We start from the raw sequence: 13,646 nt of genomic DNA on the forward strand, positions 1-13,646 counted from the left end.
TTTATCAAATTGACTGATAGCGGTTTTTAAAAGGCCTTTCACCAGCTGAGTTTTTCTTCAGCGGGTAACTGTGTTTTGATTCGCATATTGCTTTAGGAGATGCACATTTCGTAAGTTTGCCTTTAAATGCAAATGAAATTGAATTTCTTCCCCCTCCCTACTTCCCAGTTGCATCCCTTGAAAGTCCTGCTCTATCTGCGGGCTCTTGGTCAATGCAGCAATGGAAAAACACAAAGACCCTGGAGCCAGAAAATGCTTACTGAGAGCCAGCAAGTACCTTTATACCACGAACTTATACCCATTTTACTTTGGTTTCACTGGCATTGAAGAATTCTGTGAATTGGTTTGCTGATAAGGAGATCACTCTCCCATCCTGGGGCAAAAGGGGGTGGCTGAAATGCATGGTGTTCATTTCAAAGAACTGCAGTCTCTAGGGCAGGACCAGCAAGCCTCTCAGCACTTCCACCTCACCCCAGGATTCCTTGGGAAAAGGAAGCTATGACTGTTAAAAGTGACAGGGATATATCTGAATTTGGTCCTTTTCGTGGGAGTTACAGGTTTAGAACAAAACTGAGAAAAATTAGCTGATCCCTCATTATCACAATAGGTCTTTTTAAAATTCAAACAAACAAACAAACAAACTGGGGCTACTATTGTCTCACACTGGAACCCCCAATAGCAGTGCAATGTTGATGCAAGTAAATAATCTGTGGGTCTGGGGAGAAAGAAAAGGCATCCTCTTCACTGCATATTTGCGGTGATTTGTACTCGTGATGCCATCAGGGTGGTCAGACACTTTCAATACTACTTGCAGCTGCAAAAGTTTTGAGGTGGTCACGCTGCTTCATTTGCAGTTGCTACACAGCCCGGTAACTCCCCCCCCCCCCCGCATAAGATTTTATTAAAGCTTTTTCGTATTACAATAAGATAAAATAAACTCATCTAGATAACAACGAAATCAGAGAAAGAAAGAGAAAAGAAAATGCAGAGTCCTCTGTCAAAGGTAGATCTTAATCCTTGTCTCACACAGAAAGGGGTCGGATTTAGATTTGAGGAGGCCCTAAGCTACTGAAGGTAATGGGGCCCTTTATATGTCCAGCTGTCCTTTGTCAACAACAAATTGTCCCTGTATTTTGTGTTGAATATATACTATATGGCATTTTATGGACCTAATAGGTATCTAAAGCCATTTGCACATAACACAAAACACTGTTGCTGTATGTAGGTTTTATTTTATTTGTTTTTTATCTTATATTTTGGAAATGTACATCCAGGGTTTTTTCCCTTTAATTTTTTGGGGGGCCCCCAAGAGAGTGAGGCCCTAAGCTATAGCTTGTCTAGCTTATACGTAAATCCAGCACTGGGGTGGACCCTCCCAGCTCTCACCTGGGAGTTTTCCTTTCTTCTCCCAGCCTCCCACCCTGGGAGATCTTCCCTTCCCTGTCCATATCCCAAAATGACTTGATGAAATCCCATACCTGTTCATACCACAAGTGTTCAGATCCTCCGGTTGGTTGCACTATGGCCCCTCTGGACAGCCATAAAACATCACTGAGACTCCCTCCAAAAGTGGTGGACTCTCCTTTATCGGAAACTTTTAAAGAGAGGTTGGATGGTCACCTGCCAGGGATTCTTTAGCTGTGCTTCCTGTTCTGTAGGGGGGTTGGACTAGATGACCCTTGAGGGTCCCTTTCAATTCCATAATAAAGCAGGACAAATCCACTGCTCATGCCTTGATATTGTGTCTGTAACATGTTGCAGAATTCACCCACAATAAAACACCAGAACGGTTGGGGATGGGGGTGAGGCAGGAAGAATGGCCCAAGGAAGAGTGTTTGGAGCTGACACCCGGAACAAAGGAAGAAGAACCATGAGGTTTAGGAAGAGACGCCGCAACAGCAATAATTGCTTGAAAAGCAAAAGCACCAACTTGGGCAGCCTTTCCCTCTGCAGGTCAAAACTTGCTGATCCTGAGGCACCAGGAGATCTCAGAAAGGGAGGAGTTGCATTTCAGGGAAGGCCCAGGTGGAGACACCTGCAAAAGGGATGCAGTTTTGCCGTGATGCATCCAGGGCTGCTGAGGTGGCTGCTGCAGAAACGGAGCAGCTCGGAGGAACTGGGAATGTGGGCTGGAAGAGGACAAACAGGTGACTCAGGAGAGTCACTCCCTGAAGTTGCTCATCCGTTCAGACCTGGGAGCACCCAGCTTGACAGGGACGTGGAGCTGCACCCCACCAGTGCCTGGAACGCAGGGGCCACAGGGAACCTCCACCCCTCTGTAAGACACTCTGAGGGTGTGAGGCTCACCAACCAGGATTTGCTGGCTTCTTCTCTGAAACAGAGGGCCAGTTTTGTAGCCAAACTTCAGCTTCTGACTTTGCTCCATTTCTGTGATTTTCTGCAGCTGGAACAAACCCAGCAGGTCACTCCTGGAATAACAGACCAAGGGGGAATCATAGGATTGTCAGGTTGGAAGGGATCCCAAGGATCATCTACTCCAAACCCCTGAAGTGCAGGAAGACAGACACTGGCTGTGGCACTAGGAAATGTTCCATCTTTTCCCTCCTCAAGGATGAACCGGATTTCAGAAGCAAAGAATGAAACAATAAACACTTGAATGTTCATATACCTGGTTTTTTCTTTAAGACAGACAACGTGCCTGAATCATGGTGGCAGGATTGACAGGTGCTCCAGTCTTCACGTCACTGCTTTGTATGCCTGTCATTTCAATTTGTTCATTTGTTATTGCAAACCTTCATCCAAGGAGCTCGGGGTGATGTATGTGGTCCTCTCCGCCTCCCTTCTGTCTTCACAAAATCACTGTGTGTTTGGCAAGACTGAGAGAGACAGAGAGACTGAAGTCACTCAGCAAACTTCAGGGCTGAGTTTGAACCTGGTCTCCCTGGTCCTACTCTAACCACTACACTACATTGCCTCCTCAGTTGGGAAGAATCTGGGCTCACCCCAGCGCTGGGGGTCCAAGCGTGAGGAGCCTTCTCTCTGATGCTTTCCTCATGTGAAGTGTGACTGGAGTAAGAGAGTTGATAAATGAAAGGCACATCCACACCATACATTTAAAGCGTGTTTATACCACTTTAAAAACCATGCTTTCCCCCAGTCCTGGAAACTGTATCTATCCAAAAGCTACAATTCCCAGCACCCTTGACAAACTGCAGTTCCCAAGGTTCTTTAGTAAAAAGCCATATGCTTTAAATGAGTGTTAAATGGTTTGGAAGTCACCAAAGACTCAGATTTTTTCATAGCTCTGGGCAGGTAGTTTACTTTCACGGGCATGAGGCAAAAGCCTGGTGGGTGAATATTTAGATTTTATGCTTTATGGAGAGCTTTTGTATACCCTTCAGTTGAAAGCTGCTCTCAAATTTGCAAAGATAATACAGGCTAGAGAGAGAAGGGAGTGGTTCAAGTTGGAATGGCAGAGAGAAACTGGGCGGGGGTGAGCTGGAGAGGCTGCCCAAAAAATGTTCCCTGGAGTATTTTCTGTGTTTTCCTCTTTGCTTCTGCTTGGGCTCTGCTTGTTATATGAGAAACAGCAGGGGGGGGGGCTCTCTCATCTGAAAGAAACAAAACCCCAAAAGAAAGGGCCATGCACCTTCACGACAGAGAATCTGCTTTGTACGTAGAAGCTCGCAAGGTTCAATCCTCAGCAGCATCTCCAGGGGAAGGTCTCCTCTCCGGAGAGCCATTGCTGCCAGTCAGTGCCGACAACACTGAGCTTGATTGATGGACTCAGTCTATGTTCCCTCTAGTCATTTCCCTAGAATGTCTCAGTCAGGGAAGCACATCACTCTCCCTGACGTCAGCCTCCCTCACCATTTCCTAAGAGTGGAACTGTCCTCCTCTCTCTGCTTTGCTGTCCTTCCATGGGGCAGGATTGCAAAAGGGCCAGAAAAGGGACAACCTGGGTCATCAAGGGGATGATGCAGCAACACCCCTCTGAAGAAAGGTTGTTTTCAACATTTGGGACTTTTTAGCTTAGAAAGAAAGGCAAGTAAGAGATGACGTGATAGAGGCGTATAAAATTAAGGTGTGGAGAAAGAGAATAACGTTTTTTCCTCCCTCTTTCCTAATACCAGAACTCGTGGACATCCAATGTAGTTGAATGTTGGAGGGTTTGGGACAAATTAAAGGACTTCCTCAAAACAGTGCAGAGTTAAACTGTGGAACTCACTTCCCCAGGAGGCAGTGAGGGTCACCAACTTGAATGGCCTTAAAAGAAGATTATACAAATGCATGGAGGAGGAGGAGGCTATCAGTGTCTTAGCCATGGTGAGTAGGTTCTCCCTCCACTGTTGGAGACAGGATGCCTCAAAGGCTGGGAAGCACAAGTAGGGAGAGACCTGCTGTTGTGGGCTTCCCATTAGGGCATCTGGCTGGTCATGGAGAGAACAGGAGGCTGGGCTAGATGGGCCCCCTTTGACCTGATCCAGCAGCCAAGCTCTTCTGATCTTGCTTCATAAAGCAACTTGCACCCATTTTAGTGGCAAGAGAAGGGAGATTTCTTCTTTTTCTTCTTCCAATATGGATACCAGGAAAGATATAAGCCTAATTTTTGCACAGTTGGACATCCAGGTGACATCCAAAGTAGATCACTTCTGGAAATTAGCTGTGATTTCTGCATTGAAGGGGGTTGAATGAGATGACCCTCTGGGTCCCTTCCAACTACAGTGGTACCTCAGGTTACAGATGCTTCAGGTTACAGACGCTTCAGGTTACAGACTCCACTAACCCAGAAATAGTACCTCAGGTTAAGAACTTTGCTTCAGGATGAGAACAGAAATCACGCACTGGCAGCGCAGCAGCAGCGGGAGGCCCCATTAGCTAAAGTGGTACCTCAGGTTAAGAACAGTTTCAGGTTAAGAACGGACCTCCAGAACAAATTAAGTTATTAACCCGAGGTACCACTGTACAGGAAACGGCTGTTTTGTGCGCATTCAAAGCACACATGACCATGCACACATGGGCTGTTTTTGGACCTGGAAAAGGACATAATGGCGGGGGGCAGGGGCATAACAGGGCATAATGGGGACAGGGTGGGCTTATGAGCTTACCAATGCACACAGTGACCCAGAATGCAAACCCCGTGCAAATCACAGGTTGCCTGTATACAATTCTATGATCCTATGAAATGTTGAAAAGAGACATCTGTCGGTGTTCACTCCAGACATTGAAAGCACTTGACTTCCCCCAAAGAATCCTGGGAACTGTAGTTTGCTAAGTACTGGGAATTGTAGCTCTGTGGGGGAAAACTACAGTTCCCATTATTCTTTTGAGGGTGGGCTGGGGAGGTGTGTTTTAAGGTGTAAGCAGCCACACAGGTGCTTGCCAGCAATTCATGTCTTGAAAGCAAAACCAGCCTGCCTGCTGCTCTGAGAGCCCTCTGGCTTCCCCAGCTGCCAAACGCATCATGAACCCTTTGTTTACACAACGTAGAGCTTCCTTCCCGTGCCAAAAAGCGGTCCCCTGGGCATTGTCTTATGTGAGCTTTGCTTGCTCGTGGATTGGCCTTTTAGAACGATGCATTCATTCTCCCAGAGTTCCACTGAGAAAAGTGCAATGGCCACAGCCTGGCACTGTAAGTCATACATTGCACATGAGGCCCCATGATGTGAGTTTCGGCAATTGCACAAGCGGTGGAACAAAACAAAGAGGCAGCGTTGGCGGGGAAAATGTCAGGCTCAGAGTCAACAAACTGTCCTGGAAGCTTTTGTGGAGGACAGCAGAGAAGTCTTTAGAATAATGATGCTGATAAGGGTCTGCATATTCCATGTTAGGAATGTTTGAAGTAGCTGAGAAGAGGGCCTCTAGGCATGTGCAGAGTGCATTTCTCTTTCTAGGCTTCCCTCCCACCTTGCTTGAGATCAGGGCATTAAAAGGGGAGCACTTGGGCTACACAGACCAAGGGACATGTTGCATGGGGTTGGTCTAGATCAGTGGTGGCCAAACTTGGCCCTCCAGCTGTTTTGGGACTACAATTTCCATCATCCCTGGCCACTGGTCCTGTTAGCTAGGGATGATGGGAGTTGTAGTCCAAAAACAGCTGGAGGGCCAAATTTGGCCACCACTGGTAGATGATCCTTGGGGGTCCCTTCCAACTCTATAATTCTTTAAGATGGCACCTTCAGATGTTCCTAAGCATCCTTCTGCTTCTCCTCCTCCTCCTCCTCCTCCTCCTCCCCCTCTCCAAGGAAGCCAGCACAGTCAATTCCAGCTGTGTGTCTGCCATCAGCAGGGCTGTGGTGAACTCTGCAAAGACACTTGCTATCTCTAGAGAGGAGAAGGCAAAGAGACCAGCCCCCATGAAGGAACAAAGAGGTTTGTGGCCAATGTGTTTGGTTTCTCTCCAGAGAAGCATGGAGTTTCTCTTGGAATGTGCCAGGTCAAAAGCAACAAAGAGTGGAGAGGGAGGGGGCTCTCTGGTCAACTTTGTGCCCCGCTTGGTAGCCCTGCAGGGGCATTGTTGAGACAAGGACACCGGACATAGGTCTGATCAAGCCCATCCCCATCAACACCCTCCTGTGTTTAAATGGACAGTGTCCCGTGAGGACATCAGAAGAGCCCTGCAGTGCTGAATCAAGCCAACATCTGGTTCTCAACGCGACCTCCCAGGACCTAGATAGACTACTCCTGGATTTGGAGGTTCCAGAAGAAAAATTCTGTGGCCAGATCAGGCCAGAGAGGCTGGATTCAGCCCAGAATCTTTTTCTCGCAGGGGCCAAAGGGATGTCCCAATGGGAAAAGACACCAAGCAGCAACTGAGCGCCACTGGAGGGGAGAAACCACAGGAGGCGAGAGGGCTCTTATGCTTGAATCCCACAGGCAACTACTACTGTGAGAACAGGATGCTGGACTAGATGGCCCGTTGACCTGATCCAGCACGCTCTTCTTACGCTCTCTCCCCACCTGCGATTCCCAGCAACTAATTCAGAGGCATTTTGAGAATTCAGGACGGGATGGGGCTATGAGCTGGAGGAAACCTGTCCTGGGCTGGGTGGTTGCTCTGCAGCAGCCGAGTCAGGCAGGTCCCGATTCCCCTCCCTCTCTGCTCTGCCCCGCACTGAAAGGTCGCCAGAGCGGGTGGGCAGCGGGAGCAGCCTCGCAGCCCTGGTAGTTAGAAGTGCAGCGCCCCCTGTCGGAAAGGTTGGCGTAGAGACGGCTTCTGCGCATGTTCAGAGTGCTTTTTCTTCCCTAAGCCCGGCACGCCTTCCCTTCCCAGCCCGCCGACGGGGAGGAATCCAACTGAAGCCGCATCCTCCCGCCTGGGAAAAGCTTCGCCGGCCGCATTTCCGCCTGCCAGGCCGTTGTACTAACAAGACTGAGGAAGAGGTGGCGAGCTGAGGGTGGGGGCGGGCGAGGATTTGGCAAGTGAACGGGAGGGGGGTGGGAAGGAACGGAGGGCGCTCCGGGCAACAGAAAGGGGCAGAGGCGACGGAGGAGGCGGGAGCTCCAGGCAGAGACGGAGCCTGAGACGGAGCCGTCGGGGAAGACGCAGGAAGGCGTCCGCGGGACCAGCGGGAGCACCTGCCGCCAAGCAGGCGGAGAGGCAGGTGAGGGATGGGCAGGTCGCTCCTTCCAAGGACCCCTCCGAGCCGAGTGGGGGGGGGAGGGAATCAAACTGTCCGGGGGCTCCGTCGAACCGGAGGGCTGCCTCTTCCGCCGGCTCCCCTAAGCGATCATCTCCGGGGGGGGGGCGCCCCTGATCCCACCCAAGGGATCGAGAACAGGAGGAATCCCTAGCAGAGCGGGAGGGGTTACCTTCGATGAAGACAGAAGGGGTCCCCATGGCTCAAGTTCATACGACTCTTGCTTATTGAAGTCCAGAACGTTCCCTCTTCCAAGAGGTCTGAAAGCTGCCTCTCTACATCCAACCCCCCCCCCCTTTACTTGCGATGATTATAGGATGGAAATCTGCCTCCTCCCCCCCCCCCCTAAACCTTGAGAGAACCTTCCTAGGTTAAGAAAGGGGTTAACTTCATTCCCAGGGGGCGAGCAAGTGCCAGAACCCTTCACCCACCTGGGCGCTGCTGCTGCTTCCCCCCCTCGTCTTCTGAAGCTCTCCAGCCTTCAATTGGCAGGGAGTTCCAGTGGCAGAGCGCTACAGGTGTAGACAAATCCATGGCGGTGAATGACGCTCTCCGTGGCTACCAGCCGCGGTGTCTGTGCTGCGCTCAGGCTCTGTTTGTGGGCCTCCCAGAAGAGGGTGAGAACAAAATGCTGGACTACCTGGTTACCCTACCCCGTGTCCTTTGTCCTGATCCAGTGACCGTCTGGCTCCTCCAATGCTCTCTTGACCGTAATTTATTTTAACTGATTTAAATACTCTACAGTGGTACCTCGGATTACATACGCTTCAGGTTACAGACTCCACTAACCCAGAAATAGTGCTTCAGGTTAAGAACTTTGCTTCAGGATGAGAACAGAAATCACGCACTGGCAGCGCAGCAGCAGCAGGAGGCCCCATTAGCTAAAGTGGTGCTTCAGGTTAAGAACAGTTTCAGGTTAAGAACGGACCTCCGGAATGAATTAAGTACTTAACCTGAGGTACCACTGTAATGGCATTTTTAGATTGTTGTAACTCCTCTGGAGACCTCCGTGTTGAAAAGGGGCGGGGGGATAGTAATCTATTGGCCACACTGAGGCTGTTTTCTGGCTCAGGGTTAGCTAAACTGGGAGAATAATGACACACACACACACCCCAATTGGGAGCAGGGATGCACAGTTTTGCCTAAACCTGCTCCACTCCTCTCTACCAGGGCCAGATTTGGCTGCCCGCTGCCCCTCCCCAAGAATCAGAATTGTGCAAGACTGAAACCACCAGCTTTTCGACAAGTGCAGCTCATGTACATGGTGGAAAACGTGTGTTTGGCATGTGCACAATGTTCTGCTGTTGTATGGAAAAGTCTGTAATGTGTGAAGTGACCCTGGGAAGGGGATAAGGGTTTGGAGCAGATCATGTTGGCTGTGGGGAGGAGGGGGCGGCAGCAGCACACAGGAAGGGATAGCTCAGTTGTTAGAGCATGAGACTCTTAATCTCAGGGTTGTGGGTTCAAAACCCATGTTAGGCAAAAAAGTTTCATGCATTGCAAGGGGTTGGACTAGATGACCCTTGTGGTCCCTTCCAAGTCTGCGAATCTATATGGGAGCAGCGTTGGAGGCCAGAGTCACCAAAGTGTATTGCCCTTCCCTAGTTTCTGCTAAAGACCAAATCCTTTTTATTTATTTATTATTTTATTTTTTTGGATATATTTTTACTGAACAATTTAAACAAATAAATTATCAATCAATATACCGGTAACCATTTCCAAATCCTTTAAAAAAAAAAATTCTCAGGAAAGGCTCCTTTGAAGATTAACCCTAACCCTTCCCCAACCCAGTGCCCTCCAGAAGTTCGAGGCTACAACTCTCACCAGCCTCTGTGCCCTGCAGCAATGCTGCCTGGGGCTGATGGAAGGAGCCACCCAAAATATCCGGAAGGCATCAAGTTTGGGGAAGGGTGGTTTAAGCCAAGCTGATCGCCAGCAAAGGAAGCACTTCTTTGTGCACTGCATAGTTAATCTTTGGAACTCCCTCCCACAGGAGGCAGGGATGACCACCGACTTGGATGGGTTTAAAAGAGGATTAAGCAAGTTTATATCAAGGACTACTAGCCATGATAGCTATACTCTGTCCCCAAAGTTGGAGGCAGCCATGCTTCTCAAAACCAGTTGCTGCAAACCACAGGAAGGTAGAGAGTGCTCTGGGGCTGAAGTCCTGCTTGTGGGTGTCTTATAATAGGCATCTGGTTGGCACTTTTAGAACAAGATATTGAACTAGATGAACCATTTGCCTGATCCAGAAGACTCTTCTAACGTTCTTATGAAGCAGGTATCAATCAATAATAATATAAAAAAACCCAGTTATTGCTAGAAATACTCAAATAACTCCCGCCACCTTTTGCTTGAATAAGTCCCTAAGCCAAGAGCTGGAGGCATCCTTAACCGGCCTATCAAAGATCTCTGCTTATTTAAATGGTGGTTATTCCAGTTTCCAAACGAGGAGTCAAAGTTCAAGAAGCTCAGTGAGTGATCTCAGGTGGTTCAAACTATTTGTTCTTCCCAACCTGAAGGCTTTGGGCTCTGAGCCACGGGCAGCCTGAATGATGGAGGGAGGACCTTGCGCTGTCTGGGTGCCAAGAGTCTTGGACTCCCAGAGTCCAGTTTCTGCCTGTTTTAAGTGAGCAATTTTGCTGTGCTCATAAATGTCCTTCTCTTCTGCCTTGTTGCTCAACTTCCCTGTCAACCCCCAGTTTCTGCATGCTAGAAACAGCATCCAAAGAGCAACACAGAGCTCTGTTTCCCCAAATGTGTCCCATTTGCCATGCTAGCCAGAAAACATCCTTGGTGTTCTGCTAGGTGAAGTGTGTCCTGCTGAGCTTGATGAGAGGCCAGGTTGTTGTGGGCGGCAGGTTTTTTCCCCAGCGTCAGGGATGCCAATCCAGTGCTCCCAGCTGACGCTCGTAAGCCACACCTTAGTTTCAACAGCTGAGTGAGCAGCACAGGTGGAACAGCTGCTGGAGGGAAGGCTTCAGAAACCCCAGGAGATGTTCACCTGTCTCCCACAGCCTTGTCCTGCATCAGACCTCAGGTTACATATGCTTCAGGTTACATACGCTTCAGGTTACAGACTCCGCTAACCCAGAAATATTACCTCAGGTTAAGAACTTTGCTTCAGGTTGAGAACAGAAATCATGTTCCGGCGGCGTGGCAGCAGCAGGAGGCCCCATTAACTAAAGTGGTGCTTCAGGTTAAGAACAGTTTCAGGTTAAGTACAGACCTCCGGAACAAATTAAGTACTTAACCCGAGGTACCACTGTATTGAGTTGCAGGTATATAGTCACATAGGTGGGGGGTTTTGGAGGGAAGGGGCATTGTCAAGAGTGAAGTCAGAAGGAAATGAATGCAGAAAGGGACAGGTGGTGATAATGACATTTTTAACAATGGTCATTTATAATCTGCCTCTTTCCCTTTTGCAGGAGACAAAGGGGACACCCCCTTTTGTACATGTGTAACCCAAGGCTTATTCTGCTCCCGAAAACAGCCATTGCTGCCAACGCCTGAGAAATTCTGCCACAGGAAGGAGCTATTGGTTGAAGCTCCCTTAGCTCTGCCTGGGACTTGAGTGGGTCTTGGAAGGCACTCGCCTCCCGTTGGCGAATGGAAGACAGCACCCTCTGCCCATTTCACTCCCCCTGTGGCATCTTTTGAGCCAACGCCATCCTAGATCACTATGGATCCACCAGCAATTACTGGAGAAGACAGAAGCTCGCCAGGTAAGGCACAGGGAGGCTGCGCCTAGAAAGATCAGCTGGGTGGATGTAGCTCAGTTTGCAGACAGGCTTGATGCAGTCGTATCCTGCATGGCGAAATGGGTGGTGGTGAAAAACCAGGACAGGTCCTAAGATGACTCTCTCTGATCCGTTTCTCCTCTGGCAGTTATGCCTTCCAGGCTCCCTCCTCGCATGGAGTGATCCTGGATACAAGACTCCCACCAGCGGCGTGTAGATGCAAATTAGGAACATAGGAAGCTGCCATACTGACAGGCCATTGTTCTAGCTGAATATTGTCCACACTGACTGGCAGCTGCACTCCAGAAATTCAGGCAAGAGTCACTCCCAACTCTAGCAGGAGATGCCATCAGGAACTGAACCTGGGACCTTCTGCTTGCAAGGCAGTTAACTCTGCCACTGAGCTATGTCCCCTCCCCAAATTCTGAGTTCCAGGTGCGCTACAGCACAGGTTCCCTTCTAAGCCTATCCAACAAAAAGGTGCTTTTGGCCTGGGCAGACACAGTGGCTTGAACGCCCAATTCTTTCATCCCTTCCACTTTGATTAACTTCCAGCCTGTGGAAGAGATCTGATGGACTCAAAAGCTTGCTCAGTTATTCTGCAGCATTTCTGTTGGTCCTAAGAAAGCGGCTTTGGGATTTTCTTAAACTAGAAAGTACACTTGAACCCTTGGCTGTGCATGCTGATGGAATTGATTCCCCCTGCCCCTGCTTAGCTTCTATGAGTGGGGACCTCTCTCTGAGAACAGCTTCTGACTTGTTTGGTATGTAGAGGATTGGCTGTGATCTGGGAGAAGATGTGGATGTCCCTGCCATGGAATTACCGTATTTTTTGCTCTATAAGACTCACTTTTTCCCTCCCAAAAAGTAAGGGGAAATGTGTGTGCGTCTTATGGAGCGAATGCAGGATGCGCAGCTATCCCAGAAGCCAGAACAGTGAGAGGGATCGCTGCGCAGAGGTCCCTCTTGCTGTTCTGGCTTCTGAGATTTGGAATATTATTTTTTCTTGTTTTCCTCCTCCAAAAACTAGGTGCGTCTTGTCACCTGAGGGCCTGCAAGAATGGGGCAGCTTCCTAGTCTGCTAGCCCCCCAAGCTCCTTGGCTGCTGATATCTGCCAAGGACTCAAAAAATGCCAGTCCCAGCTCTGCCAAAGGAGCAAATCAGGGCTGGGATGGTCTTACAGTAGTGCTGTAGACCCAGCTGAATGGGCTTCCTTCCAGCAGCGGAGCATATATCTATGCTGCCCAGGGTAGGTGCGCTCCCAAGGGGGACATGGTGTGGAGGGTGCCCTCCCACGATAGCCGCTTAGGTGTCTGGAGTGACATGCATGCCCTGCAGCCAGAGGCAGAGCGAGCAGCACACGAGAGTGGAGCGCGCCGCCCATGGTGGACATTCAGCGCGCTGCCCGCCCGTAACTTCCAAGCCTCCCCCAAGCTGTCAAAACTAACTGGGAAGGAGGGAATGCTGCCGACAGAGTGGCACAGCTCCCCCACTAACCCCACGGCTCAGGGTAGGCTTGTCACCCCCCTCAGTGAGGGCACCCAGGGCGGTCTGCCCCCACAGCCCCCCCCTTCCTACGCCCCTGCTTCCTCCTGCAATCATCTCTCTTTCCACATCAGGGAGATGGGTGAGGTGGAACGTGTCCTCCATAATTTTTCCACTTCTGGTTTTTGAAAATGTGTAGTGCCTCTATGCAAGTCTTCCTAGACTGGACGAGAGCCATAGCCACACACACACACACACACACACACACACTGCTGTTTGCACAAAAAAAGAAGCCTAAAGATTCGTCCTGCTGGGTCAGAGTTTGCCAAACACATGCAACGGCAGGTGACTTTGCAGGTGCTCCCCACAAAAGCAAAACTGCGGCCAATTGTAGTACAGATTCTGCATGCCCGACAAATGTTTCCTTTGCCTGGTCACAGCACATTGCTTCTGGCTTCCGCCACTGGCTCCCTGCCACTCAGCCGGCCTGCCAGGCTGGAGATTGCAAATGCCTCCCGATCGGACTCCGTGCGCCGTCTGCAGACACCCGTTCCGCTCCCTGGGCCTGCAGTGCCCATGACCAAGGTGGAGAGGCCTTTCTTCCCAGCCTCAGGGAGCAGCGGGTCTTAGCCTGGCTTGACTTTGGTGCAGTCCCTGAGATGATTGGACGCTGCTGCCTTCTACTGAGCTGGACCTTTGGTTCATCTAGTTCAGTAGTCTCTACGCGGAGGGCTCATCCAGACTTTTGTGCTTCGTTTTTAGGTACGGGCCCATGTTTTAAAGCTCCATCTCCTAGCACTTTATTTATTTTTATTTATT

General features: G+C 49.8%; 1 protein-coding gene across 3 annotated transcripts in view; it reads left to right on the plus strand.

Moving 5' to 3' along the window:
* Nucleotides 1–6,997: 6,997 nt before the first annotated feature.
* Nucleotides 6,998–13,646, plus strand: part of SCNN1B (sodium channel epithelial 1 subunit beta) — a 37,160-nt gene continuing 30,511 nt past the window's right edge. The window contains exons 1-2 of one of the 3 annotated variants that reach the window (XM_083412689.1): nt 6,998–7,565; nt 11,030–11,326. In XM_083412689.1, coding sequence (XP_083268815.1) covers nt 11,284–11,326 — 43 coding nt within the window. In that variant the 5' untranslated portion in view covers nt 6,998–7,565; nt 11,030–11,283. Of the gene's footprint in view, nt 7,566–9,813; nt 9,883–11,029; nt 11,327–13,646 lie in introns of those variants that run through there. The other 2 variants (XM_083412690.1, XM_083412691.1) reach the window with 2 other exon arrangements.

This window comes from Podarcis tiliguerta (assembly GCF_965153285.1).
Source record: "Podarcis tiliguerta genome assembly, chromosome: 14".
Taxonomy (NCBI): domain Eukaryota; kingdom Metazoa; phylum Chordata; class Lepidosauria; order Squamata; family Lacertidae; genus Podarcis; species Podarcis tiliguerta.